Here is a 14,207-nt window from a genome sequence, read left to right as displayed (position 1 = left end):
GAAAACCATTTGTGCACCGCCTACTAGTTCCTTTTTTGACAGTTTCATTATATGTATGTTCACTCTTACAAGTGATTTATTCTTGCCAGTTTTTAAAGATGTCCCACCACTTACATATAGCAGTTTCCTTTTCTGCTAAGTATTGTATTTATTTATGGGACCTGACGATGTTGATATATTTGTAATTGTGTCTGTGTCATTCCCACCTGCTGATGTGAGCAGTGGTGTGGCCTCTGTTTTTATAGCGTGATGTATACACTGAGTAAGAAGGCTCTTGCAAGCACATTTCCAGTGCCTTAGTAATGGGGATCTAGCAATACATAAAGCTATCACAAAGTTTCCCCTCTGCCCCCGTATACCACCTGCCTCTTCATTTACTCTCATCAAGAGACAACACTGGCTGGGCGTGGTGGCGCATGCCTTTAATTCCAGCACTTGGGAGGCAGAGGCAGGTGAATTTCTGAGTTTGAGGCCAGCCTGGTCTACAGAGTGAGTTCCAGGACAGCCAAAGCTACACAGAGAAACCATGTCTCGAAAAACAGAGAGAGAGAGAGAGAGAGAGAGAGAGAGAGAGAGAGAGACCACTGGGTCCCTGGGACATGCTGATTTGCTTGGGATGGCCCTAAGAATCAATATTATTGTCCTTTAAAGTCTTGCTGCACAAGTGTCAATAAGGAAAGTGGAAATTGCTGTTTCAGATCTTAGCTATCACGCTGGTCTATCAATTCTGTCAATTCTGTCCATTCTGATGTGAGACTGACCTGAGCACAAGACTTTTCTGTATTCACTAAATTACTTGAGAACCTTTTACAAATTGTATCTGTCTCTCTGTCTCTTGTTGTCTCTGCGTTGCTGTCTCTCTCTGTAAACCTATAGGCCAGAGGTCAACTACAGATGTGTTAGTCAGTTGCTCTCCACCTAGTTTTTTGAGACAAATTTTTCACTGACCTGGGAATTCACCAAATGGGCTAGGCTGAGTGACTAGCTAGCCCCAGGAATCACCCTGGCACCACCTCCCCGGCACTGGGACCACAAGCACCTGCTATTAGGACTGACTTTTTTTTGTGTGTGGGGGGTTCTGGGGATGTAACTCAGGTTCTTCTGCTTGTATAGCAAACAAAACAGGACTGTATCTTCAGTCCATATGTTATCATCTTAGCCATTTATAAACATAAGGGTCAGTAGTGTCAAGTACAATCACTTGCAATAGGGCCGATGTTGCTGTAAGTCCTATGAACTACCAAGAGAACCAAATGAAACCATGGACTCTAAATTGAAGATGGACAAAAAGAAAGATAGGTAAAACCCTGTACCAAAGAGAAACGCAATCACGATTAATTGAATCCAGGCTCTTCCATTAAAATGCTGTGTGACTTTAAGAAAGACAGCCAACCTTTCTGAGCGTTCTTCTCCTTGTTGGGAAAAAATAAAACTGTTTAGATAACCTCTAAGGAATCTTTCAGCTCCTCAAGTCGTGCATATAGCAAAGGGGGTGGGGAGCCCTCTAAGTAGATGAGGTGTGAGCTCCGCCTGTTTATAGTAAGGTCTCAGTGGAGAGGGCGCGAAGCGTGCACCTGCTTCGCCGGTCAGAGTGCAGCGTTGCAACAGGCCGGGTGTCCCTTGCTACCTGTGCGCGGCACTACCCTTCACCGTGGGTCCCCGAGGTCCGAGGTTGGCACACTGGCTCTTAGAGAACCAGTGTTGGTGGAACCGCACTGAGAACTTGGCTCAGGCAGACTTTGCAGGAAGGACTGGGCACATGTCAGATGAATGCTTCCAACGCTGGGAACCACCAAACCGACGCGCGGCAGCTCAAGACGTCACGATCACCTAGGACGCCAGGCTGAGAACAACGAAGCGGGTCAGCGCTGCCCAGCCAGGAGCAGGCTAGGAGGCTGGGCGCAGCGCGCATGCGCGGCACGTGCACGCGCACCTCCCTCCCCGGGCCGCGCGCCTCGACGCTCGCGAAGGCTTGGCGCGCCGGCGGTCCTCGGCCGCTCGGGGGACCTGAGGGACGCGCGGCCGCCTGGGGGGCCAGCGGCGCTGCCCGGGAGAGCCCGGAGGCCGGCGGTGAGGTGAGTCCTGCGGCCGACGTTTCCTCCGGGGCCGGGAGGGAGGGAGAGGAGCGGTGCGTATGGAGAGCGCCGAGGCGCCTGCCCCAGCCCGGCAGCCCCTCGTCAGGCGGCGCTCGCTGCTCGCGTCGCGGCCGAACAAAAGCCCGAGGCCGGCGCTGCCGAGGCGGGCGCGGAGCTGCGGCTGGCGAGCGGCCGGGCCCGAGCGGGGTCGGAGTGGGCAGCGCGGAGTTCGGGGCCGTGGCCGCGCTTAGCGAGGATGCCCTGGGAAAGCGGCGGGGCCGGTACGTCCCGCCCGCGCCGGGCAACCTGTGCGAGTGTGGACGCGGCGGGTCCCCGCGCCGGTCGCCTGCGGGGAGCGAGGCCGGCCCCAGCCGGTTTCTGCGCTCGGCGCCGCGGGGGCGTGGGCGGGAGGACGATGCGCCGGGCTCCGGCGCCGCTGTTTCCCTGCAGCCCCCCGCCGACCCCTGACACCCAGCGCCCAAAAGTTGTCCCCTGCTGCCCATCAGTTTGCAAAGTCGGAGGCTCCCAGCGCCGCACGCTCCCCAGTTACCCCCGCGGTGGGGACTCGGGGTCGGCGGATTTGCCCTGGGATGCGGCGGTGAATTCCTAGCCTCTGGAATAAAGGCACCGAGATGCGGGTAATGTTAAGGTTGTAAACATCCCATAGGCTTTTCACATAGTGGGACTCTTGGAGGTAGGGACTTCCTCAAGGGAAGGGGAGAGGGCTTTTTCATTTTCTTTTCTCCTCCCTTTTCCTATTCTTTCCCTTTTGTGGGTAGAAAAAGAACAAAAGCGCATGCCATTAATTAGGCAGAAGAGACTTAAAGTTGAAAACCATCTCGAGAGGTCTGGGTTTTCACCCAGTGATAGAAAGAATCACAATTTTTAGCTCCCTTCTGAATTTCTCAGACTGCCGAACAGATGCACCAGCTTAAATCTCACGGTAGGAAAGTCCTACAGTACATCCAGAATGTTTGTTGATGGGAATTGGGTTGCTTTGCAAAACCAGTACATGAGAGCAAGGAAACAAAGCCCAGTTGGGCTTAAGGATGCCACCTCCCTTCTCAGCCTGCTTTGGTCCTCGGTGGTCTACTGGGTATAGTGGACTAGAAGAGGACTAGATAAATCCTGAGTTGTGTATTAAGAAGCGGGTACTCAAGTTGTGCATGATAATGGCTCATGCCTGTAATTTGAGTAATCGGGAACTAAAGCAAGAGAATCACAGAAAGTTATAGGCCAGAATAGGCTGTGTAGTGGACCACTTTCTCAAAAAGAAAGGAGGCAATAAGATTTTACATTCTATCTTTACCTTTAAACAAATCAGTGTCCCAACCCCCCACCCCCTGGGAAACAGCACTTTTACTTGAACCACAGCATGAAGGTAAAAAGATTCAGGATTAAGGAGCCAGGGAAAGGAGTGTAAATATTTGGAAGGATAAAGCCGAGATAAACTATAACCCGGTTGCAGCTCCTACCGTGCCTCCCTAGACTTAGTAAAACAGTGCGTAGTGTTGATCCATCTGCCCCCAAATGCTTTGAAACTGTTAGGAAAATAGGCATATTTTTAAATAAAGTCTAGAATTCTCTTTCATCTTTCCTGTTTTTTTCTTTTGTCTAGTAATAATGTGTTTCTCATCTCTTAAAAGGCTAGTAAGGTTCCATTAATGGAAGAAAAAGTGACTGTGGCCTCCTTGTCCCTCCCCCCACCCCGGATTTCTATGAACTTTATTTTGTTTTGGGTCTTCAAGTGGATGGTTGTTTTGTTTTGTCTTGTTTTAATTCCATGCTTGAGATATTTGAAATAGAAAGGGTTGAGAGGAATTTAATAGTGATGTGTCTAATACAGTGTAAGTCTTTGTACAATGCAGCATGAAACCTTTATTGTGTAGGAAGAAGAGAGGAGGGGTGTTCTGCTTACAAAAGAGTGTTTCCCTGCTTAACCTCTGGGGGTTGGGAATCTACCCAACTTATGTTTTATATTAGTTTGTTACTAAAACTCTACAATGATTTTGTATGTAAAACTTGTGAGCGTGAAATCAGGTGTGGTGGCACACACCTTTTGTCCCATCACTTAAAGGTGGATCTCTGTGAGTTCAAGGCTGGCCTGGTTTCACCCAGGACTTCATAGAGAAACCTTTTCTCAAAAAACAAACAAACAAACAAAAAAACCCAAGCCTTCTGAGCATATTGGTATATTGATTGTTCTTAGGAGGCAGGTGGTAGGCAGCAGTTCTTAGCACATCGTTATCTTCATTCAGTAGAGATCTGGGCAGAGAGAGAGAGATACAGTAAGGTTCTGAGGAAAGAAAAGGAGAGTTTTCAGTGGTGGTCCTTGTACGGCTGGGAATAGCAACTCTTCATCGGCTCACAGAGACTTAGCTGCTGTTTCAGATATGGTCTTCCTCTCCAATTTCTAGTTTATCACTCTGGGAGCCACTAGCTTCAGTGCATCCCTGGAATGCACTATAAATGAAGCTTTTGAAGACTATAGCTCAGGGAGTGAGCTTAACACAGTCCAGTCTCCCCCTCATTATGTCTCACCAAAACAGTACTTTACTCAGAGCACACAAAGCATATGGTCTTGCTAAGGGAAAAACACGAGGACTTGCTATTTCCTCACACAAGCTCAGAGTTCTCTGACCACCTTTATTTAATTTATTCTTTTTGCCAGCCTCTATTCAACGTTAGGACTGGGGATCCAGCCCAAGGCGGTAGAGCGCTTACCTGGCATCCACAAGACTGAGGCCAGTCACTAGTACTGCAAACAAAACCAGCCAAGCGTACAGAATTGATCTTTGAATTTTGAGTTTTATTCACAGGTTAATTTTGAAACATTGTTTGCTTGTCTTAGTTTCAGAGCTTACTAGTTTGAAATTTGGTGCCTACCATTTGTTTTAAATTCTGAATCTAGAAGTACTATTTCTTTAAGCAATAACTTTCAGCACAATGAGAGATTAGATGATTGTAATTAGTAGATGGCTAAATGAAATTTAAAAATTAGAAAGGTGATGGGCACTAAAGCACATCCCTGTAATTGTAGCACTTGAGAGAGAGGCAGGAGGCCCAGGAGTCAGATGATAGATAACCTTAGCTACAAGAGATGCTGGCTTACACCTTGCCTCAGGCAAAAAAACAAAAAAAACAAAAAACAAAAAAAATGATTGTTATAGTAAAAAAAAAGTCAGAAAAGAATTACTCTGATATTAATACAAATATAGATTCTATGAATTAAATATAATGTTATAAAAACTTATTTTTTGCAGTAGCTAAGAGGCAGTTTTGTGAGGATGAATTTTTTTCTTTAACTGTATGATATAGAGGACGGGGGAGGTGGCTTCATTGATAACATGTTTGCTGTGTGTGAATGAGGACATGAGTTTGGATTCTCCATAGTCACATTAAAAAGCCCTATGTGGCAGTGGGTGCCTGTAACCCAATGTTGGTCAGAATGGAAACAAAAAGATCCTGGGGGCTTGAAGGTCTTCTAATCCAGGGCTAGCCAGTTGGCCAGTTGGTGAGCCCTGGTTTCATTGAAAAACCTTGTCTCAAAAAAAAAAAAAAAAAAAAAAGTGTAAGGCACTAGAGGAAGACACCTGGCATGCGCAGGCACACATATAACCCCCAGTAAGAAATGGAAAATAGCAGGCCAAATACTGACTAGGCTTTAGGGAAAGGGAAGTGATACTGGAGTAGGTAGTAGGAATATTTTTGTAAAAAGACAGTGGTTTCCTTCAGAGGGACTGACTTAAAGCAACCATTGCTAATCCTTCACAATGCATTCTTGAACAATGTGTCTGGAGGATGGGAGCATCCTAGCTTTCCACACTGTTAGCCAGTGTATCTAGCATTACAACATACAGATGAAATTTCTGAACTGCCTATATTTACAGGGTGTCAAAATTAAATGTAAACTAAGAATAGTGAGATGGGCTGTCTGTGGAGAAAGTGATACAGAAGCATTTATGAGCATAGTTTTTGTTGCCATTTTTTTCTTGATAAATGAGTGCCCCTTGTGCACACTTTCCCCATGGTTGCATCTGGGATCCACTTGCTTTCCCACCTGCGTTGTTCGGTTCTGGCTTTGCTAGCCAGCTTGGGAAGACAGCCTTTCAACATTTCATTCATCTTTTTCTTGCTGTCCTTCAGATCATGTGATCAGTTAATTTTAACGACCTTTACTTTTTTTCATCAAAATGGACAATAATTGGAAAATACCAGATTCCCAATGATGTACATTCATAAAACTAAAAATTTATACATTCCAAGCATTTCCCATGCCCCACCTAGTATAGGAACTCAAACAGGGCTTCACACACGCCAGGAAAGCTCTTTAACATCAAGCTGTGTCCCTAGCCCTAATCAAGAATGTTACCAAGCACTGACAATCGATTTTCCAAATATTTTCTATTGCTCTGTGGAGAGGTGCAAGTGCCTCTTAACTCAGTGCGTGCACTGTCATAGCATTCACATTTGCTCGGACTCTGAGGCCCAGAACTGCCTATCCCTTCTCTTAGCTCAACGGGCTTCTTTATTCTGTTGGAATCCTACAGGTTCTTGCCAGAAAAAAAGTGTAATCAAAATACTGCCTCCAACAGCCTTAACCTTTATTTAATGGGTTGCTATATTTTACCTTTTCCAGTTAGAATTACCTGTTTCTTGCTTTTTCCACCTGAGTTGTTCAGTTCTGGCTTTGTTAGCCAGCCTGGGAAGACAGCCTTTCAACATTTCACTCATCTTTAGATTAGAGCTTTTCCATGGATGAGCCTACCTTGAGAAAAAATGGCACCTTCTCCTGATTCTGGTTAGAATCAGGTGTTTCAGGGACTCTAGAGATGGTTACTCAGTAAATACACAAATGAGGCCTGATCCATGGTACATACATAAAAAAAATGCCCTGTGTAGAAGACGCATGTGTCTGATTCCAGCTTCAGAGGCAGGTGGATTGTTGAGACTGGCTCACAAGACAGCCCAGCTGGCCCTTGGTAAGAGACTTGGTCATCTCAGCAAAACTATGTAGATGCATCTGAGAAATGCACCTGAGCCTACACCTTACCCCCAAATGCATATGTGTGTATACGCACATATGTGTAGGTAATTCACTGTTCAAATGTGATGTGGAGTGTGTACAGGATGCTTTAAAGCACACACACCATTTTGGGGCTGATGGGTAACCTGAATTTTTCAGTGTTAAAAAAGTCAAGTTTTGCCAGGTGTTGTGTGCATGCCTTTAATCCCAGCACTCAGGAGACAGAGGCAGGAGGATCTCTGAGGATTTGAGGCCAGCCTGGTCTACAAAGCAAGTTCCAGGACAGCCAGGGCTGTTGTTACACAGAGAAACCTTGTCTGGAAAAAGCAGACATCACCACCACCACCAAAATAGTCATTTTGTTTGGTGTTTTAGTGTGTGTGTGTGTGTGTGAGTGTGTGTGTGAGAGACAACATGCGTGTGGAGATCAGAGGGTAACTTTTGTGAGTTACTCCTTCCTCTCTACCCTGTGACTTCTGGGGCTTGAACTCCTATCAGCCAGGTCCAGTGGCAAGTGCTTTTACCTGATGAGCTGGCTGGCTGGCCTGAAAAATCTATTTTAGTTATACTAAGTTATCACTCCTCTGATTTTTTTTTTTTTTTTACTACCTGCAGTAATACACGTAGCATATCCCTTGGCTTGTTGCTTTAATTACCAGCCAATAAACTGTTCAACTAGTGTTTATTCTTGTCCTCCACTCAGCACACATTTGTAGATTTGAAGTTATGTCCCTTATACACAAAGTAATATAAAGTCAGGTCTTTCGTAAAATTCCGTAAGGCACTTATATTATTTTTAAATAATTGAAATGCCCTTCCTCTTTTAAAGATGGTCATAATTTGTAGCCCAAACTATTCTCCATTTGTAATCCTTTTGCTGAGTTCTGGGATTATAGGCATGTGCCATGACATCAGGCTGTAATAGCTGGGGTTTTGTGTATATGCTTTTCTGACAAGTTAGTTATATACGCATACTATTTCTTAACTCCCTTAAAAAACATCTTTGTATTAGGTTGTATGTGGTGACATATAATCCCAGTCCTTGGGAAGCACAGGCAGGTGGATTTCTGTGAGTTCAAGTCTGGCTAGAGCCAGATAGTGAGATCTTATCTTAAAGAAACAAGTGTGCATTTGTGTGTGTAGTATGTATTTAAGTGTGTAAATGTAAGAGTACTCATGAATGGCACATGCATGGCAGTCAAGACAACTTTGGATACCAGTTTTTACCTTCCACCAGAAGACTGAACAGTTTTGCTCACTGCTGTATATGCCAGGCTGGTTGGCTCTTGGGCCTCCAGGGATTCTCCTGTATGTGCTCCCCTCTCCCTGTCGGCGTGCTGGGAGTACAAATATGTGTTATTGTATCTGGCTTTATCTAGGTTCTGGAAATTGAACTCAGTGCTTCATGCTTAACACCACAAGTGCTTTACCTACTGAGCATTTTTCCAACCCTAATTTTTTTGCTTATCATATGTTGTTATGTTAATAAATACAATCAGTGTGCATCTTTTGGAAGGGAGGAATAGAGTCAGGGATTGAACACAGGTCTTTGTGGTGTTGAGTACACAGGACCACTCTAGTGTGCTCTTAGTCATGTTCATCTTTTTAGTATCTATAGAATAGTTCATCGTGTGTTGTACCACCTTAGCTAAACTACTATTGGTAATTTTTTTGGTTAATTTCAGGTTTTTTTTTTTTTAGTTGTTATAAATTACTTATGCTAATATTTCAGTTGTATACCACATGCACTTGTATCCTTCAGGAATAAATTATGAATAGGTTTGCTGGACCAAGTTGTGCCCATTTGAAATCTTTTGGTATAGAAAGTCATTAAAAATTATTTACTGGGCTGGAGAGATGGCTCAGCGGGTAAGAGCACCAACTCCTCTTCCAGAGGTACTGAGTTCAATTCCCAGCAACCACATGGTGGCTCACAACCATCTGTAATGGGATCTGATGCCCTCTTCTGGTGTGTCTGAAGACAATAGTGTACTCATATAAAATAAATAAGTAATTCTTTAAAAAAAAAATTATCTACCATGTGCCTGCAGTCCCTGAAGAAGCCAGAAGAGGGTATTGAATCCCCTGGAATTGGAGTCATAGATGTTTGTGACCCGCCTGCAGCTCAGGAATTGGACAGAGGTTCTCTGGATGAACATTACGTGTTTTTTAACCATGAACCATCTCTCTAGCCCGATAAGTAGTCATTTTTTAAAAAGTACCAACGAGTTTAGATTCTTATCTCAAGTATTTTGAAATGCTGAGTATAATTTCTTCCCTACAATCCATGTCATACTTCATTCTGTCATTGTTGTTTTTATATATTGGATTGGCAGAAGAATTACGTTTGCCCTTTTTATTTGAAGTTTTTTAATTAGTGAAGTTAAACATCACTTCATGCATTTATTGGCCATGTATGTATTTCTTTTGTTCTTTGATACTTTTTCTAGTATTCTTTTTAATTATTATATTTTATATGTATGAGGTTGCCTGCATGATGTCTATGCACCATGTGCATATCTGGGGCACTCAGAAGAGGGCATTGGATCCCCTGGAACTGGGGTTATGGATAGTTGTAAACTACCATGTGGGTGCTGGAAACCAAACCTGAATCCTCTGCAAGAGCAACAAGGGTTCTTAAGCCCCTAACTATCTCTTTAGCCCTATTGGTTATTTTTATATCCATTTACTTCTTAATTTCTTGTAGGTTATTATATATAGATGTACTTTTTCTTTTACTTGTTCTGTTTTAGCATAGCATTTCTCAAGACCTGACTTACAGGACATTTGCAACTAGGACCATCTTTAGGAGTTATTCCTTAGATAATGGTCCTTAGGCAATGTCTCTCTCTTCAGGGGAGTCATGCAGATTAGAGGAAGTCGCCACTAACTTGGAATCATTCCTAGCCCTACTCTCCATAGCTAGGCCTTGTGGTGACCATTTGTTGGTCATGTGTTTGAGATTCCAGGGGAATAAATATGGCATTACATTTTTGTGTTATCTAAAATGATGCAGCGTTGGTAAAACTGGATGGTAATACTTTTAGAACCTTCTATTTGTTAGTTCAGTATTGGTTGATAGAGGTGGCCTTTTCAACTGCAATTCAGTGCTCCAACACCTAATGCAGAATGCTACTTTTTTTTTATATACATTATCTCATAATTTACTTGTAGATTCTCATGTTCAAGAAGTAATGTGTAAATAATTTTCAGGAAAGAAAAATATGGGTTAAATGACAGTATTCACAATGTAGCATTAATAAGCTTTAATCTTGTTCTAGACCTTTTATAGCTGCTTTCTATCAAGTCAGTTAATATAAAAATGTACTGCCAGCTACCAAAACATGTCAAATAAATTTGAAATTCCATAATCTATTTTACAACAAGTATCATTTAAACACAGTTTGGGACAATGGAAAAGACATTTGAAATGGATCAATTGTAACTTGTGACAGAATTCTCTGCCATGTGTTATATATGTAACTTAGAATATAAAAATATAATTATAGGGCTGGAGAGATGACTCAGCGGTTAAGAGCACTGGCTGCTCTTCTAGAGGTCCTGAGTTCAATTCCCAGCAACCATGTGGTGACTCACAACCATCTGTAATGGGATCAGATGCCCTCTTCTGGTGTGTCTGACAGCTACAGTGTACTCATATACATAAAATAAATAAATCTTTACATATATATAATTATAAATATTATTTAAGGACTATTTTTAGTGTGTGTGAATATATACATATGCATATATATCATCTATGATAAAATAGAAAACTGTTACTTTGTGAATACCCTTGTATTTTCTATTTTAAATCAGTATGATGTCTCACCAGATATTTTAATGTTAAGTTTGCAGTATTTTAGGAAGTGATTAACTTTCCCATTTTCAATATTTTTCAGATATTTCAACAAGAAAGAAATCACTCTCCTCCTAAGATGGAATCTGTGATTTGGGAATGCGGTTGATCAAGTTGATATGCTGGCCAGATGTGCCCAATGTAATAAAATGAAAAGAAGATACAAGATGATGTCATTTTCCCATATTGTGAAACCAAAAACAAATGCCCTTTGTGAGACCAGGTTAACAGTTCTTTGACAGTACAGGGAGTTTTTAAACTGAGGAGCCTAACAGATACAGAAGGGGTACTTTCAAGCTGAGACCTGCAGGCATGTACTGATCTAAAACACATCTTGTGTAGAGCTGGTCGTCCGAGCCTCATTCTGATCCAGGAAGAATGGCTGTGAGCTGGATTGTCTTTTATCTTTGGCTCTTGACTGTGTTTCTGGGGCAGATAGGTGGGCACAGTTTGTTTTCTTGTGAACCTATAACCTTGAGGATGTGCCAAGATTTGCCTTACAATACTACCTTCATGCCTAATCTTCTGAACCATTATGACCAACAGACTGCAGCTTTAGCAATGGAGGTAAGACACTCGGGAAAGTAACCTGTACTTCCAGTATGACTCACCTCATGTGTTTGAGAGAAATAATAGGTTAATAGTGCTGTTCTAAATGTTATCTTACACATATACAAATTTATATAGTTTGGGTCATACTAAAATAGATTGAAGAATTTGTGTTTAAAGAGGTTCTCCTCCTGAATTTATTTTTAGAAATGTTTTTATATATAGAAACATGGATGATGATGCCTCTTCAGAGATTACATCTCTGTTATTTAACTAATAAATAACTTTATATAGATAGCAGAGAATAATAATATTACATAACGTTCAGTAGCTGAGTATGGAATATAATGTGATTTGTTTTGTTTTTTAAGACAGGGTTTCTTTGTGTAGCCCTGGCTGTCCTGGAACTCAGACGAGGCTAGCCTTGAACTCAGTTCAGCCTGCCTCTTTTTACCCAGTATATGTTACCACCACCTCACATATGTAATGTTTTAAGGCTGAATTCTTTTGTTCTTTAGGTTTACAGTCTCCCTCCTCCAACGCATACACACCCCTTAACATCCAAGATGATTTCCTGGTCATGTCAAGTTCACATCAATTTAAGAGTAACTTTCAAACAATGAGAAAGGTTTTGTTATACTAATATTGTTCCTAATGGTTCAAAATTCTGTGTAAATTTATTGCCTTACTTGAAGGTACTTACTTTTCAGGTACTTCTTAATTTTGCTTCAGAAACTATGTCCTGTTGATGGATATGGTTGATCTTAGGTTTAACGTGTCTGTAGTGGTCTTAGACTTGAGGACAGAGATGTATTTACTAGGTAGAGGTAGGGAGGCAGTAAAAGTCCGATGAAGAAGATGGGCTTAGGAGCGCGGCAGCCTCGTGTCTGAACTCAAGCGGTGTTACTGTGGCAGTTTGTGTGAACCTTGCCAACCTAGTTCCTTTGATTTTTGTAACACCAGTAGCCTGGTGGTGGTGGTGGTGATGGTGGTGATGGTGGTGGTAGTATAAGCCAGTACATGGAAGGTGGAGGCAGGAGGATCCCGAGTTTATGACAGTTCTCTGCTATAGGATTAGGTAGAGGCCAGTCTGGGCTGTGTATAACCATGCTTTAAAAAACAATAAAATAAGGTTAGTGATAGTTACACAAAATTTCATAGTACAAAACTACAATATGCCCATAGAATATTTAGTACACACTAAATACTCTCTAAGTGATGGTTTTTGCTATTTATTTATGTAAGTCAATGTCTCACTATATAGCACTGGCTGACATGGAGATCTGCCTTTGCCTCCTGAGTCCTGGGATTAAAGACATATGCTACCACACCCTGACTACCTATACTCTAATCTTAGCATGACCATGTAATATAATTTGGATAATGCCTTATATTTTTATCAGTGTGACAGTGTTTCAGAGCCTACATTTGGGATTCTTCATTTTACAGTAAAACACATATTCACTTCTTCAAAGTCTTATATAAATCTGTTCATATAAAGTTCATATAAATCTGGTAAAATTTGTAGAAAGATCATTATTCATAGTATTTCAAAGTATAGCAGGCATGTTAAAGTATCCAAATACAAAACATTTTATAACAAAACATTTTCTGCTCTTCCTATGACTATAAAAGGTCTAACTAATAAAGAGAAATATTTGTCCTTGACCATCAGACTAGGATATATGAAAGGGATATTATCTGATGGCCATAAGTTGGCTCCTGCATGATAGTTGTAGTAGTCTTTGCTATGTGCTGAAGATTGAATTAGAAATAATGTCACATCTGGTATCTCTGCCAAGTTGTAATTTCCTTGGAAACAAATGATAAGGATGCCTGTATAACTTAGGTGCTGCTTAGACTCTGTATAAGACTTTGGACAAATTGCCATCATTCCTACATCTTGTTTTCATAACTTAGGCAACAAAAGTGAAAAAACTTAGACATGCTTGTGAGGATTAAATGGGAGATTTGTAAGTAGCTGTAAAATGCATGATGTACAAATTTGAATCCTGTTCCTGATCCTGTTTCTAACTTGTCAGAGTTGTTAGTAAGGGATGGACTTGCATCATTACTCTTGGGCTCATGGGACATTCAGAATGATGGCATGATAGGCTTTCTCTGCCTTCTCAAATATGCCCAAGTAACCCACATAGTTTATTTTCATTGGGTCTGCCTCTTTGAATTTGATAACCTAGGGAGAGTCCATAAGTGGGAAGTAGTTTTTAAGAGAAGGCTTCAAAGATTTGATGAAACCCTGAAGAAGTTGCTTATTTCATGTCTGTCAAAGCAGGGTAGGGTTGCCACTGATAAACTAGTTGATAGAGTTTGAGAGTGTGAGTTTCATGCACTGTTTCCCTAGTGCTGGGGATCAAACTAGCACTGTGTGGTTGTTGTTTTGGGTTTGGGGGATGATTTTTTGAGACAGTGTTTCTCTGTGTGGCTGAACTAGGGTCTTAAACTGCTAGAAAAACGTTTTATCAAGCCATTTAATGTTTTGAGGAGCTGCTGAACTGCTTTCGGCAGTGGCTGCAGTTTCAGGGTCCTCGTAACACAAGGATTCCTAATTTCTCTTCTTGCTTGTGAGCATGTGCTTGCCTTTCTTCTTTTTCTTTTTCTTTTTCTTTTTCTTTTTCTTTTTCTTTTTCTTTTTCTTTTTCTTTTTCTTTTTCTTCTTCTTCTTCTTCTTTTTCTTCTT

The 14,207-nt window shown here is 41.9% G+C and overlaps 1 protein-coding gene across 1 annotated transcript in view; it reads left to right on the top strand.

The window, feature by feature from the left end:
• Positions 1 to 1,955: 1,955 nt before the first annotated feature.
• Fzd3 (frizzled class receptor 3) overlaps positions 1,956 to 14,207 on the top strand; it is a 64,496-nt gene continuing 52,244 nt past the window's right edge. Inside the window, exons 1-2 of the mRNA XM_021203562.2 lie at positions 1,956 to 2,075; positions 11,004 to 11,527. Of these exons, the coding sequence (XP_021059221.1) occupies positions 11,339 to 11,527 (189 nt within the window). The 5' untranslated portion in view covers positions 1,956 to 2,075; positions 11,004 to 11,338. The remainder of the gene's footprint in view (positions 2,076 to 11,003; positions 11,528 to 14,207) is intronic.

The sequence above is a fragment of the Mus pahari genome, chromosome 8 (genome assembly GCF_900095145.1).
Source record: "Mus pahari chromosome 8, PAHARI_EIJ_v1.1, whole genome shotgun sequence".
Lineage (NCBI taxonomy): Eukaryota > Metazoa > Chordata > Mammalia > Rodentia > Muridae > Mus > Mus pahari.
This window is presented reverse-complemented; position numbering and strand designations above follow the sequence as displayed.